Source organism: Durio zibethinus, chromosome 27 (genome assembly GCF_047325235.1).
Source record: "Durio zibethinus cultivar Kanyao isolate XHJ-2024 chromosome 27, ASM4732523v1, whole genome shotgun sequence".
In the NCBI taxonomy this organism is placed as follows: Eukaryota; Viridiplantae; Streptophyta; class Magnoliopsida; order Malvales; family Malvaceae; genus Durio; species Durio zibethinus.
In genome coordinates this window covers 12,892,842-12,907,874 of record NC_143188.1, presented here as the reverse complement: position 1 = coordinate 12,907,874, position 15,033 = coordinate 12,892,842, and the positions used below count along the sequence as shown (strand labels likewise).

Sequence of the window (15,033 nt, the reverse complement as noted above, 5' to 3'; positions counted from 1 at the left end):
GCATAACATTAATAGACGATCCATTGTCAATCAACACTTTGGCCATAGTGTGAGACTTGCACTTGACAGTAACATGTAAGGTCTTAATACTACCACATCCTTCCGGAGGTATTTCATCATCATTGAAGGTGATAAAATTTGAGGCTATAATATTTCCAACCATGTGGTTTACCTTTTCAACAAAAATGTTATGCTCGACATAAGCTTAGTTAAGCACTTTTAGCAAAGCATTCCTATGCGGCTCAAAATTCAGTAGTAATGACAGTAAGGAAATACGAACTGATAGTTTATTTAGTTGGTCCATCACACTATACTCACTGTGTTTGATGATCTTCAGAAACTCACAAGCTTCTTTTTTTTATATCGATTTGTTAACTTGAACTTTCGAGCTTACCACCGATTGGGAATCTTGGCTTTCCTTTACATCTTCTTCTCCTATCTTGCCTTTCCCTTTCCTGGCCCTTTCTGACATTTCAAAAGTGTAAATTCGACCACTTCGGATCATTCCTCTTATTCTCGCTATGTTGGCGGTATACTCCGTGCTCGGACTATTAGAGGTTATATTAGCCCTCGCATCACTACATCATAATCATATCGCCATGATACTACTTTGTTGGTCTGATAAGGGAATGGACTAGGGACATTAATGGTCATTGGTGTCCTGAGAGAGAAGATAATTTTCTCAGTTAGGGGCTCTGGTTTCTCATCATAGTAAATAGTGAGGGATTTGGGGATAAAAGACTTGCTAGAACGCTCGTCACCCACTGTATTCACACTATTTCCATCATATTCATCATAAAATTCAATGATGGGCTCATCCATCAAGCTTTGTAATGTTTGCTTAAAGACCTCACAACTTCGGATCGAATGTCCAATTGTTCTCCCATGATATTTACAAAAATGGTCAAGGTCTTCATGACTGCCATTGTCATCCAAAAATAATGGTTGAATCATGCCCGTCTCATATAAACAGTCATACACCTGTTCAAAAGAGGTCTTTACTTCATCCGTGCATCTTTTGATCTTCATATATTTTTCCTTACCCACCATATTGATTTTCCCTTCGGTATGATCCGACAAAGGGTTTCCATTGACATTTGGCTTGAATTTAGTATCAAAAGATAAAAGCCCATCATTTATCAAACCTTGCACCTTGTGTTTATATACCGTGCAATTTTCAGTAGAGTGTCTTACAACTCCATAATGATAATCGCACTTGGCATTAGGATCATACCAACTTGGGTAAGGTGGTCTTAATGGTTTCATAGAAGTGGGAGTGACAAGGTGGCCTTTCATTAACTGGGGGTACAAATCGGTGTAAGACATAGAAATTAGGTCAAAATGAGGTCTTTCCCAATTGTTATTATTCTGTGAGTTTCTTTGATTGCTGTTTGGGTATGTTGGTCGGGTAAATGGTCGAGCTGGAGGTGTAGGGGTGTAATTGGATGGTTGAGGGCTAAAACTTGGTCTGGGTAGCGATTGTTGGGGTGCTTTGTAATGGTATGGTTGTTGAGAGATTTGGTTTGTGGCAGAGTAGTAAGGGGGTATGGATTATACAGGACAAAAGAATGGTGTGATGGATTTCTATGAGCGACGACATGTGTCTCCTGCTATTTTTTCCTTAAAGTTACTGTCTTCTTTTTAGACCTTTTAATTTTATCACTTTTGATAGTGTTCTCTATCATCTCCCCTGAAATTACTATGTCAAAAAATTTTTTTGTGGCATTTCCCATCAATCTATCATAATACAGAGCCTTCAGTATATTGACGAATAGCACGGTTATCTCTTTTTTAATTAGTAACGGTTGGACCTGGGCCGTTGCATCTTTTCATCGATGTGCATATTCTTTGAAGGTTTCCATTGACTTTTTTTTCATATTTTGTAATGACAACCTATCAGGGGCTGTATCCAAGACGTGCTTATACTGAGCAAGAAAAACTTTACCCAAGTCTTTCCATGAATGGATCTTGCTCTGATCTAACTGCATGTACCATTTAGCTACTGAACCAGTCAAACTATCTTGAAAACAGTATATCAATAGTTTATCATTATGGGTATGACCCGTCATCTTTCTACAAAACGTGGTGATATGAGCAGAATGACACTTTGTCCCATCGTATTTTTTAAAATTTGGGGTCTTGAATTTTGGTGGGATAACCAAGTCAGGCACTAGGCTGAGCTCATTGGTAACAATAACCCCATAAATGTCATTACCTTCAATCGCTTTGAGCCTCTCTTCGAGTTGGTCATACTTGTCTCGAATTTTTGAATTTATAAGAGGTCCTGACATTTCGTGAGACTTCTCTTGTTCAATAGGGTCATCAAGATTTGGTACCATGGTGGGATCGACTGGGATGGGTCCCGAATTGGTATTCAAGTGGGTTGGTTGTTGACTTGCAGAATGATTGACATAGGGGTATGGCTGTGTACTTGGTGGTTGTATGTGTATACCCCTAGGAATTTGAACCTGAACCTGAGGTAGAGTGAATCTCGGAGGGTATAATGGCTTTTCCATATTGACCTCATCTCTTATCCTTGATGCACCAGCGACTCTTTTTCCTTTCATTGATCCAATCAACAGTTGTCTTAATTCAACCATTTGTTCTTCAATTTTTTGTTGTATTTCCATCACTCTTTTTTGTATCTCCTTCCGTGCTCTTTTGACCCTTTCAAATCTAGCTGTATTCTCTTCTTCCATGGCTTGAGTCTGAGAACGAGTATTATATCTATGCGAAATTGACGAATTTTGGTTCCTTGGCTTTGCTATCCTTAAACCTTAGTTTATTAGCCATGAATTAGATCGCATGATATAGTGTCATTGATATTATTATTAGTATGAAAATACGTGCATGAAATGAATGAAATGCAAATTAGGGTACTATCTTAGATCGATCGAAACAAAAAGAAACTTTCATTAACCATAGGAGTCTTTATACATCATTCTTGCATTAAAGCCATAAAAACATTTGATTTGAGCATATTACTCCCTAGCTTCATACAAAAAGTGCAATAATCTTTGACTGTGGCCTTGGGTTGGTACAATCTCTTGTTCCAGTGCTTCTACCTTTTCAACCATATTGCTTGCTTTTCGAATAGCCTTGTAGATTTGAGTAGTAAGATGTTCGATGTATTGCTGCCTCCCTAAACTTTTCGCTCTCCACATTTCTCGAGCATCTACCTCTATATTGCAAGTGCAAGCCCAATAATCTTCTCTATCCTGCCACTCAGTCAAAATCTTATCTATGTGACTCTGATTACTTGTCAATTGAAGCTCCAAGCTCATTAATTCATGCTCTAAGGCTTTTTTCTCACTTTGTAAATCGAAGTTCTTGCTTTGCTCCCTCCTTAGTTCAGCTTTCAGCTTTTCACTTTCTTTTTGGTGCCAAGCTACCTTTTCAAAAGCTCCTGAAGATTTTTCTTTCCATTCTTGCTGTTCTTTGGTGAGTGTGGAGATCATTTCTTTATTTTCTTGAGCTCTGTTCTTCCAATATTCCACCATGTCTTGTAGTTCTTCCACATCCTTCTTGGATCCCTTCAAAGGTCTACTATCCAACCTCAATTTTTTATTTTCTTGATGTAGATTTTATAGATCCTATTTCAATACTTTTCGTTTTTTAGTCAACTTCTGTACTGCATCATTTCTCATCATCAAATCATATCTTAGTTGGTTAACCTGATCCTTCATAGCCATCTTTTCTTTCTCTAACCTTTTCTTTTCAATCTCAAACTCTCGTTGACGATCTCAAGAGTCGACAATACCGGTATTAAAATAGGAGCTGGTAATTTCTCTAAAACATCAACTGGTAGAGGCCTAATTTCATTAACCCTTTTCATCATTCACGCAAGGTAACCTTTAGCAACATTATCTGTGAATCTAGTTGGGCTCATTCGGTTGACCTGCTTTCATGCTTGGATGATTTCACGAACTTTTTTCACGTAACTGGGTGTCCCATAATCAAACTCGAGTAAACTAAGTCCATAAGTCATAGGGATAAACTGCCGTGAGTCATATTGTCTTTAAACCATAAGAGACGCATAACTCACTGCCCCCTATATTCCTAACAAAGGTACCCATGACTCATCTCTACAACTATATAAGATGACCATCAAAAGCATCCATGATGCCCTCCATGTTACTTCTTTGCTAGTGAGCTTCAGAAAGAATGCCAACCATTGACCTTTTGTCCAATCTTTCCTCCATTATTTAGCAATAAGCTCCTTAATAGAACTGAAGTGAACGAAGAATGGCCAAAATGATGTCTTTTCTTTTCCCCACAAATGGCTTCTAAGCCAGATAAAAAGTAATTGAGCACACCTCATAAATCGTCCTTCACCCTTTCTTCGATAAAAATTAAATGATTTAATAGTCTCTGCCAAAATAGTTGGTGAAAGGTTTATACCTTTATCTAATTGTTCAAAGAAATCCACCACTGATGTTTCTATATGTCTTAAAACCTTAGGGAATATCATCAATCCATAGACGGCCAAAGCAAACACATCTAACCCCTGATCAATATCAATATACTTTCTTATGTACTCGAGTAGAAAAGCTGATGGAATGGTCTCAACCTCATTCTTTTTTTTCTTGTGCTTGTCTATCTCTTCAACCTCCACTTGCATGATCTTAGCTAACTTCTTTCTATATCCGATAGTCTTATGCTCTTTTCAATAGATTTTATCTTGATTGGTAGACTCTATCCGGAGTAAAGAAGAATATTCTTCGATCGTGGGGGCCAAGTCTTCTTGGTTGAATATAAAGCATCGATAAGATGGATCCCAGAACTGTATTGCGGCTCTCATCAACTGTTCATCAACCTTCACTGACATAAGCAATGCCACATCCTCATATTTTTTTAAAAAAAATTCTTTTCTCTCTGTTCTCCATTGTTTCCAAATGGCTTCCAATTCTGATATATTATTCTGACTGAGATCCATATGCATTGACTGTGGTAGCACTGATATGTGACCATCTACTAAGCAATCTCTTTCCTTCCTCTGAGCACCTTATGAATGGCTCTTGACCTCTAAGTAGCTCTTACACATGGATGACATCCTTTAGGTTTTTTGAAAGTTTTTCTTGCTAAAGATGGGTCTAAAACAATACCCTCTGAAAATATGGTACCTATATGATGCATGCAACAAAATTGAAAACAACAAAAGAATTAAACAAATCAATAATGTAAATAAAAAAAATAAACAAAAATGAGTAAATGAATGAACAAGCATAACATACGTCATAACAGAATATACATAGTGTCCTAACTTAGGTAATTTTCTCATAGAAGGGACAGTATGGCTCTATCCTAAAGTCGGACCTTATGGCACACTATATGCCGGGTTAAGATTTACGTGTCTAAAGGTTCCCAGACTATTCCTCACATCATTATCCATTATAGACTAGTAAGGCTCCTCGATCCTCACCCATTACAGGTTACTAACGGAACGGGTTCAATCTGAGTGGAAATATTTTGCTAGCAAATGTGGAGGTTATCACCTCACGAGAGCGTAGCTACTTTACTTCCTCCTAAAAGGGATAGAGCCCGGGTCTAGAGCTCATGCATGAATATGCAAAGTGTGTATTAATTAAAATAATGTATTAATTAAAATAACATGAATAAATCATAATCACAAAATCAAAATAAATTAATAACTAACATACAATTTGTTTTATTTATTAACATATATATATTTTTTTGAAAAATCAAGGTGAAGGAAATTAAAGGAAATGTCAAATAAAACCAATTAAATCCAACAATTCTTAATAGTGCATAATTAAAAGTTTTAGCTTGACTCTCGAATTTTTTTCCCAGTGGAGTCGCCAAGCTGTCGTAACGATTTTGAGACCGCCAGACATAAAACGAGTTTGAAAATTGAAGAAAATAAAAAAAGGGGAGTCGCCACCAATCTTTGTTAGGATATGATTGGCCACCAAAAAGGTTATTTTTTGATAAAACTATAAAAACAGGTTTAAAGTTTATCAAAAAGATAAATTTCGATCCACAAAAAACCAAGTTGAGTCCGAGAGTTGGTTACGCATGGGGAAGGATTAGCACCCCCACCACGCCCATAAATTGGTACCATTTAATTATGCGCTGTTTTCGGTGTTGGATAAAAATGATTTTAATTTGAAATTTAACACAAATTCCCTTCACTTGAAAAAAATAAAATTTTGCTAAAATATTTATTTAGAACTATTGAGAAAATCTTTAAGTTAAAGAATTATCTTAAAATTCTCCATCGTCTAGGCAGAATTTAAAATAACTCTTTTCGCCTAAGATTTAATACAATAACCCTTAAAATGAAATAACAATCTTTATAGAAAATAATTGTTAGTGACTCTCCAACATCTAGGCAAAGTACCAAGAATTATTTCTTTCGGAATATTATTTTTATTTTATTTTATAATATCACAAAAAGATTTTTTTTAAAAGTATTATTTTTTTTTTACTATAAAAAATTTTATCATCAAACAACAAATTAAAGAGAGAATAATGCAATCAATTATTGATGATAACATGCCAATGTATGTATGCTAATGAATGTCATTTACAATGAAATGCAATTTAAGAGTTTGATTCTTAAATATAATGAGACCACCTTGACTCTCCAACATCTAGGCAAAGTTTAGGTGCGGCTGTTTATATTTAAGATCCTAGTTTTATTATACTTTTTATTTATTAATTTTATTATTAATGTGAATTAAGAACTCGTGTGAAAATACTTATCGAAGTAAAATTTCCTAAATACTCCATCATCTAAGCGGCATTCGGGAACAAATTACTTCAAATAGAATTTTCACACGTATCTTTAGGATTGTTAGGAGGTTTTGAATCTTAGGGGATTTTGAATTTTTAGGGGTTTTAAAAACTTAGGATTTTGAAAATTAAAAATTAGTGTTTAAGATTTAAGTAAAACGCGAACATCTCTAAAAATCTCCATCATCTAGGTGAACTTTCGGAGCAAGTTCAATTTTTTATAATTTTTCAAAACTAATTAAAAATTTCTTATGTGTTTTTTTTTATGAAAATTTATTCATAATAATTTCTCAACATCTAGGCGGAATTATCTTTTAAAAAAATATTTTTTATTCCATCTAACATCTAGGCAGGGAAAATAATAAAAATTATTAATTTTTTTTAACATTTTTAATATATATTTTTAATTATTACTTTCATTTTTATTATTATTAAAACAATGAAACATTTATTCTAACAAATTTAAAAATTTATCATGCAAGAATAAATAAAACAAACTCAGAATAACAAAAATAATAATATATAAAAAAAAATTTAGAAAATTCAAAAAAAAAATTTTTTTACCTGAACCGGACCGGTCAATGGTCCGATCAACGCTGGTATGGGTCGGTCTGACCAGTTCGATCAGCGGTTCAGGTTCCGACAGTTCGGGTGATCCGACGGTTCAAATCGGTTTACTGGTGGTTCATTTGAACCGGTTCAAGGTTGACTGAAACGGGTTGACGGGTCCATTTACATGGATCTCGAGTTGGATCCGGGTCCACGCGTGGATCCTCTTTGGTTGAAACGATGTCGTTTTGGGTTTTTTCCTAAACGATGTCGTTTTGAGTTTTGCTTTCCTATATATAGCTGAAGATTTTTTTTATTCATTATTTTTTGTTTTAGAAAAAAAAAAGGGAGGGAGAGAGGGAGAGAGAGCTCTGGCAGAGAGGTCTGGCTGTCCACCGTCCGATCACCGGAGAACCACACCGATGCCACTGGTCACCGTCGATGGTGGTCGCCGGTGGCCGAAAAATTACTAAAATTCACCGCGATGCTCCTCTCGGCCTCCTGAGTTCAGATTCAAGGTCCTTTTCGAGAGAACAAGCCCTGATCGACGTGGATCGGGGTTTGAACTTTTTTGAGTTTGTTGTTTTCCTTTTTTTTTTTTTGTAAAACCAAGGCTGATCTGATTCTTTTTTTGTTCTTGCAGGAAGCTTGGCGCTGAGGTTCCTCCCTGCGGGGAGGATTGTGTTTGTTTTTTTCATGTTTTGTGTAGATCTGTTTTTACGTTTCTGTTTGGGTATGGGTTTGGTGTGGTGTTTATGGTTGTTGAAAGTATTTTGATGGGGTGTAGTTCGTCTGAAAGTTTTCGAAAGGGGTTCCGAGGGCTTTCGAAAAAGAAGGTTCGAGGGAGGCTTAGCTTTTTGGAAAATGGTGGTTTTTTTTTTTTAGCCCCTCGTAGGGAAAAGGGCTGTGGATTTTAAATAGCTTTAAGGGAATCTGGGTGGCTGTAGGTAGGCTGGTGAGTAGTTGGTCGGTGGCTGTAGGGTGGCTGGTCAGGGGCGGCAGCAGTGCCAGCCACCCTACTTTTTGTTTTTTTTTAATTTTTTTGTTTTGTTTTTGTTTTAGTTTTATTCTTATTATTTTTTTTATTTTTTATATAATTAATAATTATTTTTTAAAAAAATATTATTATTATTATTATAAAAATTATTAATATTATATTAAAATAAAAATAATAGGCCCGGACAAAATCGATGTCTACATCAATATAACCAAATATCAATATATAAAAAAATATTTTGTAGTGGTACGTGCATCTTTTGTTGTATGCTTTACATAGATATAAATTTAGTGCTTTTGCAAGAAAATGTACCCACCTAGCTTTGGAGCTTTTTGTTAGTGCATCTTCTTTTCTTTTGTTTATATCTATTTTGTTATCCTATCTTTTACAGAGATCGAGATAAATATAAATGCTTTGGCAAGCAAATGCATCCACCTATCACGTTGCTTGCGTCGTTTTCTTCTCTCATAGTTTCTTTGGTTTTCCTTGATGATTTTTTTTTATGAAGACCTTTTTTTTTGGATAAGATTAGATTTTATAATCTAAAATAAAAATCATGACATAATATAAAATAATACAAATAAAAAAATAAAAGTGATACAATATAAAATTTTGTCAAATTTAATATATAAATTTAACAAAATTAAAAAATATATATTTTATATTTTTATATTAATAAAAATTATAACACATAATTTTCATATAAAATATGATACAAATATATAAATTATTAATATTTTATATGATATAAATATATAAATTATCAAATATAAATAAAATTAAAAAAATTAAAGTAAAGCTTATCAATAGGCATAATTATAAATAAAAAATTATTTAAAATTTAAATATCTTACACATTACTTTTTAAAAACATTATATAAATAAATTGATTTATAAGCCATTTGTGAAATTCAAATGCTAAATATGTAAATGAATTTATATTTAAACTTTAAATATGTTAAATCAACCCTTGCTTTTGTAGTTGATTTGTGTGCCATTTGCGATATTCTAAAGCACACCAAGACCTTGACATTTTTTAAAAGTTAAAATGTGCTGTAAGTTTTTAAACTTTTTTATTTTTATAATGAATAATTCTTATGGTAATTTGGTTTTCAACTACCTCATTTTAAATCTCTAAGTGGAAAGTCAAATTAAACTATTCAATAAATCACATACTGTTAATTGTTGGTGGAGGGAGGATGTGCAATTGATTTGTAATTGATTTGCAATTGATTTGCAATTGATTTGATATTAGTTTTTGTTCTTGGAAATAACAATTATAAAATTCTAAAGAAAAAATACAAAAGAAAAATTAATTATAGAGGTCAAGCTAAATTATAAAAATAATATATATATCAAAGAATTATTTCAATGGATTAAAAATATTTAATTATATTATCAATGATAAAATGTTCAACTCATAAAAATACAAATAATAAAATAATTAACATACATATATAGTTAGCAAATCAATTAAACAAAAAATTGAAAGGCATAAAATAGAAAAAACAGCTTCAATGACTTAATTATAATTATATTTAATGAATTTATTTATTAACATAAACTACATGCCCAATTATTTTTACAACAATAAAGAAACAAACTCCATACATCATTAAGATGCACAATAATAAGTTTTGATCTCCTTATATTTGTATTTTTATTTGATATAAAAATCATGTTTTATTTTTAATAAAAGTCTAGTTATAAAAAAGGAGACTAATAATAAAAAAATTCATTTATATTAAAATTTATAAAAAAAAATTAGTAATGGTATTTTAATCAATCACATTTAAGACTTTTGGAGTTAAATTTTATTAAGGGTATTTTAGTTAATCACTTTTAGCACATTTTGAGTTTAATTATAATAAATAAGTCTAATAATAAAATATTCATTTAAATTAAAATTTATAGAAAAAATTTACTAAGGGTATTTTGAGTCAATCACTTTTAATGCTTTTAAAATTAAAATTTTAAGATTTTAAATAATTTAATTTCACATAAATTCTATTTTTAATTTTAATTGTTTTAAATTAAATTTAAATAAATTAACAAAAGTTATATATTTAAAGATAAATTTGTTCATTTAAATATTTATAGTAGTTTTTAAATTAATCAATTTTAACATTATTGGAATTCATACTTTTATATATAAACGATAGATAAAATATATCTATCTTAGAAACTCACTTCATACAATAGGAACAAGTCTAAATTTTGCTTGTGTGGTAACCATAGAGTAATCGATAGCAATTTGTTTATATAGATGCACAATATCAGCAAATATATATTTATAAATAAAGTAAAAATGCAATTTGAGCTTTGAAAACCATGGCCAATTGAACGCATGCTATATGCTACCTAGCTAGCTACTTGACAAGGAATAGTTAATATAGTATTACCAAAAATAACATTTATAGTCAAGGAAAATCTTGTACAATTGGCAAATTATTGGACCGTTTAAAATTGTTTTTTGTTTTTTTTTTTTCAAAAATTCTGCTTTTGTTTGTTTTGTTTAATTGAATTTTGAAAACATAAAACATATTCAATAATTAATATTTGATAAAGGAAGGGGTTGTAGGTGAAATTCAAATCTCATACTTACTAGATATAATTTTTTTAAAATAATTATACAAATCATCTAAGTTTGACTCTGAATTTTTTGATAAATAGCATTGTCACCAGTCAAAAACAAATATTATTCTTTCATCGTGATTCACATGATCTGAGGAGAACTATACAAGTTAGAGAATATATGATATAACCTATTCGTTAAGGTAATTCATGGGATAAAAATTATTAGAATAAATTATTTAACTAAAGAGAACATGATTGCGTTGTACTAACCAATAAATCAAAAGGTATTGTCTTTTATAATATTAAAATTTATTGGCCGAGTAAAGATTAAGTGATAACCCAAGGCACAACGAATGGAATAAGAGCAAAGAATGATGAAGACATAAAAAAAAGGCAAGAGGAGTCCATGATTTGGTTCAGGAAAATACTATAACTACCTGCCTTGGCTTAATTAGATCGAATAAGAGAGCCTTAAAAATTAGCCAAATTAATTATAATGATGCAGCTGAATCCCTCAGTTAGCTCATCCATTTCCTCTGAACAGTTTGTGCAAGTGGAGGCTATCACCTACATGGACCATGATTTGTTCAAAGCTGCGGCGGATGGTGACGTGGAACTATTTAATAAGTACCAAGGTGGTCTTCATTGCCTGGTTGATGGAAGCAAAAACACAGTGCTTCATATTCACTCCAGAACTGGAGGACGAAAGCCAGTAAAAAATGTTAAAAGGTTTCTGTGTTTTCAGAAAAGGGTATTTCAAAGAGAGTTCTGCAATAACTTTGTGGAGCAACTTGTCGACAAGTGCCCATCGCTGCTACTGCAACGCAATGCCAACTGGGAAATCCCATTGCACATTGCAGCAAGACATGGGCATTCTGGCATAGTCAAAGTCCTTATTGAACGCGCCAATGTAGTGCTACATGAAGACCCCGAGAGAGGGTTGGATGCAACCGGGGCGAGGCAGATGCTGAGAATGAGGGATGAGGAAGAAAACACTGCTTTCCATTTGGCCGCTCGATATGGTCATCTTGATGTGTTGCGACTATTGGTCAAAGAAGATCCTGATTTTGCTTTCTCCGCTAATACAAGCGGTGAGACTCCACTCTACTTAGCTGCCGAGGGAGGATATCACGGTATGGTTACTGAGATGTTAGATAATTGCAAATCAACGGTTTATGGCGGCCCCCATGGAAGAACAGCTTTACATGCAGCAGTCCTGGCCGGAGATGAAAGTAAGTGATCAGTTCATTATTTTGTGTTGTTGTTGTTGTTGTTGTTTTGGGATAATTAACTCAATGGCTGTTCTCGTTGCTTTTTCTGCCAATGGGATAATCTTCCTCATCATTCTAAATAACGTAAGCTCTGTTTCTCCCCTGGCCAAACAAGGAAAATAAAACAAAACAAATGCATGGTCTTGGTCATTCATTTTTCAAAATTAAATAAATTCACATGTATTGCTGTTGTCGAACTTTATCTTTTTGTTGTGTTTTGGTAATGACAGATACAGTAAGGAAACTAATAGAGGCAAAAATGAAACTAACCAAACAAACCGATGACAATGGGCGGACTCCACTCCACTATGCTGTGCATTTCGGTAAACGTTCAATTGCCAAAGTTTTGTTGGAAAAAGATGCATCTGCTGCTTATATAAGTGAAAAAGAGAGAGGGATGTCGGCTCTTCATATGGCAGCTTGGCAAGGCGAGCAAGGGATAATGGAAGAAATTATCTCCAATTGTCCAGGTTGCTGCGGAATTGTGGACAAAAGAGGCTGGAATTTTCTTCACTTTGCTGTCGTTGCAGTATCTCCCAAAAAACTTAAGAGATTCTTAGTTGATTACAAGATTAATGATTTCACAAATAGAAATCTTTTTCATGAAAAGGATGCTAATGGGTACACGCCTATCCATATCTACTTCGCGGGGCCTGCTCGTCAGCTCCTTGGCTGGTTTTCTTTTAATTCTTTTCTTCTAGATCGTGAACTTCAAGTAAGAGGTTGGAAGTCCTGGCAATTTTCCGACCAAATGACACGAAAGAAGGTATAAAGCTTTACCCTGCCCATCTCAAAATCTTAATTCGAAACTTTTAAAATGAAGTCTTAAATTTTAATTATTGGGATGTCACATTAGAGACAAATATTATACTAATAGATAATGAAATATAAATATTTAATAAAAAGATTGTGTAGAAATAAAGTTAAAAAATGAGAAAATGTTACAACAAAGGCTTTTAACTTTGTTTATCTAGTTTAAAAACTGAATCACCAATATATGGATAAGTAAAATTCACTAGTAGTTCATGAACTTCTATGATATATATATCACTTTGATGCATGACCAAAAAAAAAAAAGTTTTTCCATGAATAACTTTTTAGAAAAGTTTATGATTTATCTTTTGTTAGTCAACAATCAATCAAAATATGTATACAAGTATCACTTGTCTACCCCCTAGGACGGAGAAAATTTATATAAAAATTTTTAGGTGAAGTTTGTAAAGTTTTTTTAAAAATAATTTAATAAAAATTTTAATAGAAAATTCAAACCAATAAATTGATTAAGTTTAATGTGAAGATTAATAATATGTAAAAAAATTATTAAAAAAATAATTTATAATTTAAATTTAATCTGTACTTATTCAATAATATCAATATTTTTACTAAAAATATCCATTTAAAAGTATAAATTAAAATTTATTAAATTTTTTTTTTCAAATTTTACATGTTTAATATACGTAACAAAACATTTTAAATTTTAATTTTATTTAATCAATTTTAATTAAAAATTCCATGAATTTTACGTACAAAATTTCATCTAAATCTTTATTCGGTGCATAGATATGACATGTTTCAATGACTTGTGAAGTAGGTGTGAGTAAGATGAATCTCACTTAATAAATTTAAAACTTGCATGTGGCCCACGTGTGAATCCTGTCACGTGTTTGTATTTAAATCACAATGTTTGCATGAACATTTTTTTAATTTTTTAATTGTTGATTGACAAAACGATGGATAGTGATTTTTTTTTTAAAAAAGATATATATCTTTTATGTCATGAATGAAAATGATATATTTATAAAAATTGTGAAGTACCCGTGAATTTTACTCATTGACTGATAAATGCTAATCATTCCTTAAATCGACGATTATCGTTGCAGAAACATATTCGCCAATTGTTGAATGACATTGGTGATAATGCAGAAGTGGAAGGGTTACGGGTTCACCCAAACTTCAGAGAAAAGGTAAAGGACGAGGATGATGTCTCCTCCATCGAAGTTGTGGAAAAAACACGAGAGACCCATTTACTGGTGGCAACGCTTGTAGCAACCGTAACATTCGCCGCAGCATTCACCGTACCTGGTGGATACAAAAGTGATGAGCAAGGTGATGCAACCTTAAGTCGTGACCCAGCTTTTAAAGCCTTCATTATAACAGATACCCTCGCATTTGTTTCCTCTCTTTTAGCGGTCCTGCTTCATTTTCTCTTGGTATTCCTGAAGTGGAGTCTAGTTAATCTTCGATTTCAGGTGATTGGTCTGGCAGATGTCCTAACTTTTTCTGCGATGATAGCAATGGTGATTGCTTTCAGCACAGGCAGTTATGCAGTGTTACAATCTTCCATGGGGTTTGCTATCGCCACATGTTCCCTTGGCCTCACCTTCATTCCGGGTTTGCTCATTGCTTATGCCATTTATTACTTCTTTCTCTTATGAAGGATACCATAGTTACCCCCAACTACAAGCCTGCTACTGCCATAAAATTAATTAAAATGCAAAATGCCGACTGTTTCATTTCTATTGCTATATATGAATCAATGAAATAAAGGGGCATTAATTCAAGGATTCGATGTGGTTATTGCTCAAGTTAAAACAAGTTACAAATTCCTTTCTGCCCCTTAGTTTCTAAGCTATTAATGTTTCATGACGCTTTTCATTTTTGGCAATAAATATACTGTTTATTTTTTTTCTCATCCACTCTATATCCGTCCTTTATATAATAGTCCGTCCATCTTGGTTTTTTTGGACTCTTTTCGTATTCTCTTTCAAATTTTGAACACCCACCGTTGCTAAAGCTTTTAGTATGTAATTCCACAGGTCATTTATATCGAGGTCTTAATTTGGAGTTTACATACACTGAATTTTTTTTGAAAAATTTTTAATA

The 15,033-nt window shown here is 32.7% G+C and overlaps 2 protein-coding genes across 2 annotated transcripts; one reads left to right on the top strand and one right to left on the bottom strand.

The window, feature by feature from the left end:
• Positions 1-558: 558 nt before the first annotated feature.
• On the bottom strand, positions 559-2,699 carry LOC149510950 (uncharacterized). Its single transcript, XM_089756348.1, has 2 exons — positions 1,894-2,699; positions 559-1,468 (listed from the first exon to the last, which is right to left on the bottom strand). Exons 1-2 carry the CDS (start codon positions 2,697-2,699, stop codon positions 559-561), a joined length of 1,716 nt encoding a protein of 571 aa, XP_089612474.1.
• Positions 2,700-11,246: 8,547 nt separating this feature from the next.
• On the top strand, positions 11,247-14,714 carry LOC149510949 (protein ACCELERATED CELL DEATH 6-like). The gene is made up of 3 exons (XM_089756458.1): positions 11,247-12,111; positions 12,381-12,916; positions 14,031-14,714. Exons 1-3 carry the CDS (start codon positions 11,376-11,378, stop codon positions 14,583-14,585), a joined length of 1,827 nt encoding a protein of 608 aa, XP_089612584.1. The 5' UTR covers positions 11,247-11,375; the 3' UTR covers positions 14,586-14,714.
• Positions 14,715-15,033: the final 319 nt, after the last annotated feature.

What these genes read in the sequence shown, in the direction of transcription:
- LOC149510950 (XM_089756348.1), bottom strand. Translation starts at nt 2,699, where the DNA reads ATGGAAGAAGAGAATACAGCTAGATTTGAAAGGGTCAAAAGAGCACGG. An exon ending in TTGGATACAGCCCCTGATAG is followed by an intron (nt 1,469 to 1,893) that starts GTTGTCATTACA and finishes ATCGCTACCCAG; the next exon opens with ACCAAGTTTTAGCCCTCAAC.
- LOC149510949 (XM_089756458.1), top strand. Translation starts at nt 11,376, where the DNA reads ATGATGCAGCTGAATCCCTCAGTTAGCTCATCCATTTCCTCTGAACAG. An exon ending in AGTCCTGGCCGGAGATGAAA is followed by an intron (nt 12,112 to 12,380) that starts GTAAGTGATCAG and finishes TGGTAATGACAG; the next exon opens with ATACAGTAAGGAAACTAATA. An exon ending in ACCAAATGACACGAAAGAAG is followed by an intron (nt 12,917 to 14,030) that starts GTATAAAGCTTT and finishes TTATCGTTGCAG; the next exon opens with AAACATATTCGCCAATTGTT.